The 4,758-nt window shown below is 59.8% G+C and overlaps 1 protein-coding gene across 1 annotated transcript; it reads right to left on the bottom strand.

Annotated features, from left to right (window-relative positions):
* Nucleotides 1-389: 389 nt before the first annotated feature.
* Nucleotides 390-1,486, bottom strand: LOC113948538 (corticoliberin-like). Its single transcript, XM_027646209.1, has 2 exons — nucleotides 1,458-1,486; nucleotides 390-992 (listed from the first exon to the last, which is right to left on the bottom strand). The coding sequence occupies exon 2, from the start codon at nucleotides 966-968 to the stop codon at nucleotides 576-578; it is 393 nt and encodes a 130-aa protein (XP_027502010.1). The 5' UTR covers nucleotides 969-992; nucleotides 1,458-1,486; the 3' UTR covers nucleotides 390-575.
* Between the last annotated feature and the right edge of the window lie 3,272 nt (nucleotides 1,487-4,758).

Below are 4,758 nucleotides of genomic sequence, written 5' to 3'. Positions count from 1 at the left end.
GGAGGGAGGGGACAAGGACCCCTTGGGGGGCCTGCAATGCTCTTGCTGCCGATTCTTTTACATGGATACTCATCTTCCTCTGAGCGCTGCCAACCTCAGACCTTGTCCCAAATTCCCAGCTGCGACACAGCAAGGTGCAGACTTGCTGCGAAGCCGGGAAGCGGCGGCTCTCTGAGCCGTTCACAGGTATACTGGAGGAGGAGAAGCCCTGGCTGGGTCCCGGGGTGCAGCTCCCAGCCGAGGAGGCACAGGCTGCACCGCTCAGAGCTCTTTATGCTGTTGCTTTTCACCCAGGGATAACATCTGGGATTGCTCCGGTGTTTGGGGGGAGACCTGGTTTGGTGATAGGTTCATGACGGGGGGAGGATGCATAAAAGTACAACAGCAGGGCAGGTACGAGGGTGACTTTAATGCACAACAGTGACACGCGGGACGCAGTGACAGGGACCCTGCCAGGCAAGGTGGGGGCTCCCTGGGCACGGCTGCAGCCCCCGGCATTCCCCCCGTTCTCTGCTGTGCCGTGGCGTCTCGCTGTGGGGTCGATCTCCTTCATTTCCCCCTTCAGCGACCGTCCCTCATTTTCCTATACTCTGCAGCAAGAGCTTATTGCTGAGTGCCTTCTGGGCCAGTCTCTCCTCCCGGGACATCTCCAGGAACTCGCGCAGGAGGTGGAAGGTGAGATCCAACGAATTGGGTTTGCCGTCTCGCCTCTTGCCGGTTTGCAGCGCCCGCGGGGCTCGGGGGGCCGGGGTGGGCTCTGCCCCGTGGAGCTGGCACAGTCTTTGAGGCAGGGGATGGGCGGCAGGGACCGAGGGTCGCGGGGCGCCCATCCAGGGCTCCCAGGTGGCTTGGGGGGCCAGGGTCAGCCTGCGGGATGGACCCCGGGGCCACTGCAGGGGTGAGCAGGTCTCCGAGGGCAGGAAGAGCAGGACGAGGACGGAGGCAGCCGAAATCATCCTGACCCGCATCGCAGCCACTCCGGGGCCAGGTGCCTGTAAGGGCAGCCCCCCCACACCCCGGACCCCCACATCCCCCTGCTGCGGTTAGGGGTCACTCCAGGGGCTTCACCCCATGGGGGACCCCCGCCCCAGGGATGAGATCCCCTGGGGATGGAGCCCCCCGGGACGGGACCCCCACCCCCCGCGACGGGAACTCCACCCCCCGTCGCTGGGACAGGACCCTTCTGGGGACAGGACCCCCACGCAGGCTGGAGCCCACCCACCCGGGGACGGGACACCCTTTCTCCCCAGATGGGACACCCCTCCGGGCATAAGACACGCGCGGCAGCTGGGACGGGACCCCCAGGACCTGCGAACCCCCTGTAACGGGACACCCTCTCCCACCCCGGGATGGGACCGTCCTCTCCCCGGGACCGGACATTCCCGGGGTCGGGACCCTCCTCCTCGGGCCGGGGCTCTCGGGGCGGTGGCTGTCCCGGTTCCCGGTGCGTGTCTCACCGCTCTCCTCCGCTCCGCTCCTCCCGCAGGACGCGCCGCTCTGCGCCGCCCGCACCCGCGCTATATAGGGGCGGTGGGAGCCACGTGATGGGAGCGGGGCCGGGATCTGTCCGCGGTGCTGAACGGGGGGACAGTCGGGGGGACACGGGGGGACAGTCGGGGATACGGGGGGGTGGAGGGGCGGAGAGTCTGGGGGAGCAGTTGGGGGTACACAGGAGTGCGTGGGGGTGAGAGTCTGGGGGGACACGGGGATATGTGGGATGAAGAGAAGGAGAGTCTGGGAGGGGGACTCAGGCGTTCATGGGGGTGTGAGTCTGGGGGTGTGTGGGGTGAGTGTTTTGGGGGCCGTGCGGGTGTGTGGGGTGTGCAGGGGTGTGCATGCAAGAGGGCACAAATGGTCTGAGGGGTGTTGCTGTGTGTGTTGGTGGTAGGGGGGGGTTTGGGAGGTGGGAGGGGAGCCCGGGGGCGTGGGAGAGGTGGGGGGTTATGTGTGTGAGTACATGTGTGTGCGTGACAGACCCTCTGTGTGTGACAGGGGTGACTGGGGGTGCAGCAGGACCAGCTGGCTGAGCCCCACGCTCCCACATCGCACCAGGATGTGTTTCCTGGCACTTGGGCCCTGGACACCCCCATGGAGACCCCCGGTCCCCTCAGGGCCACGTGTACCCAGGGCAGAGGGGCACGCTGGGGCACAGCCGTGTGTGTGGACTCGGCCTTGAGCTCTACAGCCTTTCATGTCGCAGGGAAAGTTTTCCTGATGGCTCCTCTGGCAGTTGTTTGGGAAAGGCAGCTCTGACTCCTTCCTGACTCCTCCCAGTGATCCTTCTCCAGCTCTCACAGGGATGAAAACTTCACTGCAGAAGTGAAATGCACTTCTGGAGCACAATTGCCCCTCTTTGGCACAGCACAAAGGCATGTTCTTCCCCTAGCCTGATCCCGTCACAGACACACACTTTGGGATGCCTCCCAGAATCCAAGGGAACTACACAAGGGATTCATTTGCCTTTCCCTCCCTCCCTGACGGCACCTCCATCACCTGGCCCTCGGATCTCAGAAATCATTTCACTTTGCAGAAGCGCTGCTGTCTCTAAAATTAAAATCCCCTTATGAGGAACAAACATTTCAAGAGAAGGGGAAAAAAACCAAACCAACCCACATTAAGTAGAACTTGAATGAATGGTAAGAACACCCCCATCCTTCTCCATGGCAGGAGCCACCCAAAAAAACAAGGGTTCTACTGCGTTCTGAGGGTCACTGGGAAGGACTCAGGAGCTCTGTGGATGTGACAAGTGGGGGGGTCTCCTGTGCCCCCCCAATTGCAGAATAACTCCCAGCAGCAGCAGAGTGAGCGCTGGGAGGGAAGGGGGTGGGGGAGCAGCTGCCTCCCGCTGGCTTTGTGAGCTTTGTGAGCTTTGTCAGTCCTTTTCTTCACTGAATCATTGAGATCCGCTGCCATTTCCAGTGTTCCACCTGAGCCCGCTTCTCCCCCCTGCCCCTCACACCTGACCCCGTGCTGCCCCCCACCCTGACACTGGTGCTGAGCCTGGCCCTGCTCTCCTGCCAGGGGCCCTGCCTGCAGCTCCCAGGGCATCCCCCAGACTGCTGGGGGCTGAGGGCAAAGGAGACCCCCAAAATCCCAGAAGGAGAAGGAACTCCAGGAGAAGGCTCCGCCAGTGGCTGGATCCTAGTGCAGGGGAATGGAACTGCCTTCCCTGTGCTACCCAGCTGCTCATGGGGGCTCCTGGAATGGTTTTGAATCGCCTTGAAGTCAGGTCAGGACTTGGTGGGTGCTGGTGCTCCTCTGCCTGGAATCACCTGTGGGGCTTTGGGGGCCACCGTGGTTTGAAAGGAGTGAGCCAGTGGCTCTAGGCAGGGATTGCTGCTCCTGCACTGGCATCTACATGGCCAGGAGCAGACACAGAGGGAGGCAGCTCAGTTCATCCCTTACCCCATGGCCTGCACTGGGGCTGGTAACTCTTTAGACCGTTTATCTTCAGGATTAGTCATTTCATTGCAGGAAAGACTGATTGCGACAAGTGTGTCTTGTACTCGTGTTTTATTTAGGAAGCTCAACTTGGAAAATTAAAAAAAAAAAGCTATATTTTTGTGCTCCCTTCATAAATTACTGACACATCCAGCGCTGACAGGCCCTGCGTGCTGCCTGGGGATTCATTATCGTCACTTTTGGGGCTGTAACTGTCTCTTCCTCTAGTCAGGAGTGAGAGGGGCGACGTGTTAATGATGCTTTCAGGGATGCCAAACTCACCCCTGGGCTGTGCTCACTGGCGCACAGAGGCACAGATCGGGGTGGGAATCAGAGAGGTTCCTAATTAGGTATTTTTAATACTCGGAGCCTTCTCTCTCATGAACAGCAACACGCATGTGGCAGCTGCTGTGTCGCTGACTGTGACAGCTTTGGCACTAACATGTGGCCGAGCTTCCAGCAGTTTTTCCTGAGGAACAGGTGGGATTTGCTGGCCACTTTCCTCCCTTTTCTCCCTGGGGAGCTGACACGCGCCCCGGTCCTTCCCCATCCTCACAAACAGCTGTGCCAGGGTGCAGACGAAGCTCTGGTGCCTCCCTGCTCCCCGCTGCGCTTCCACATGTGCTTCCCCATGAGCAGCCACGGGGCCGGTGGGGGCCGGCGCTGCCCGTCCCGCTCTGGAGAAGGCATCTCATGGGCTGACGAACCTGAGATTGACCCTGATGTTTCACCATTCTCAGGTTAGACAGTCCTCGAGGTGCCCCTCACCGAGGCAGCCGCCAAACCCCCAGCTGTGTGCCTTGTACCCCGCACTGTGTACTTGCGCCCAGACCTCCCAATCTCTGAGGGATTTGGAGGAGACAGCAGAGAAGCAGCCCCTTGACTCTGGTTTTATGGTGGGGTTATCTCCAATCCTCCTCATATTGCCCTGCATGCTCCCATGGAATCATGGAATCACAGAACCCTTTGGGTTGGAAAAGCCCTTTAAGATCACTGAGTTCAACCATTCCCCCAGCACCGCCAAGCCCACCACTAAATCATGTCCTAAAGTGCCACATCCACACTTTTAAATCCCTCTAGGGATGGTGACCCCACCACTGCCCTGGGCAGGTCCAGCCCTCTTCCAGTGTTGGACAACTGTTTTGGTGAAGAAATGTCTGTAATATCCAAGCTAAACCTTGGCAGGTGGGATTTGAGGCTGTTTCTTCTTGTCCTGTCACTTTTTTCCCTGGAGAAGACACCGACCCCCACCTGGCTACAACCTCCTTTCAGGCAGTTGTATGGAAAAATGAGTGTTAAAAGCTCATCAATCAAAAT

This window comes from Corapipo altera, unplaced genomic scaffold (genome assembly GCF_003945725.1).
Source record: "Corapipo altera isolate COAL_440 unplaced genomic scaffold, ASM394572v1 64, whole genome shotgun sequence".
NCBI classification, from domain to species: domain Eukaryota; kingdom Metazoa; phylum Chordata; class Aves; order Passeriformes; family Pipridae; genus Corapipo; species Corapipo altera.
This window is presented reverse-complemented; position numbering and strand designations above follow the sequence as displayed.

Bases quoted from the DNA above. Each gene is read 5' to 3' on its own strand.
- LOC113948538 (XM_027646209.1), bottom strand. From the start codon at position 968: ATGCGGGTCAGGATGATTTCGGCTGCCTCCGTCCTCGTCCTGCTCTTC.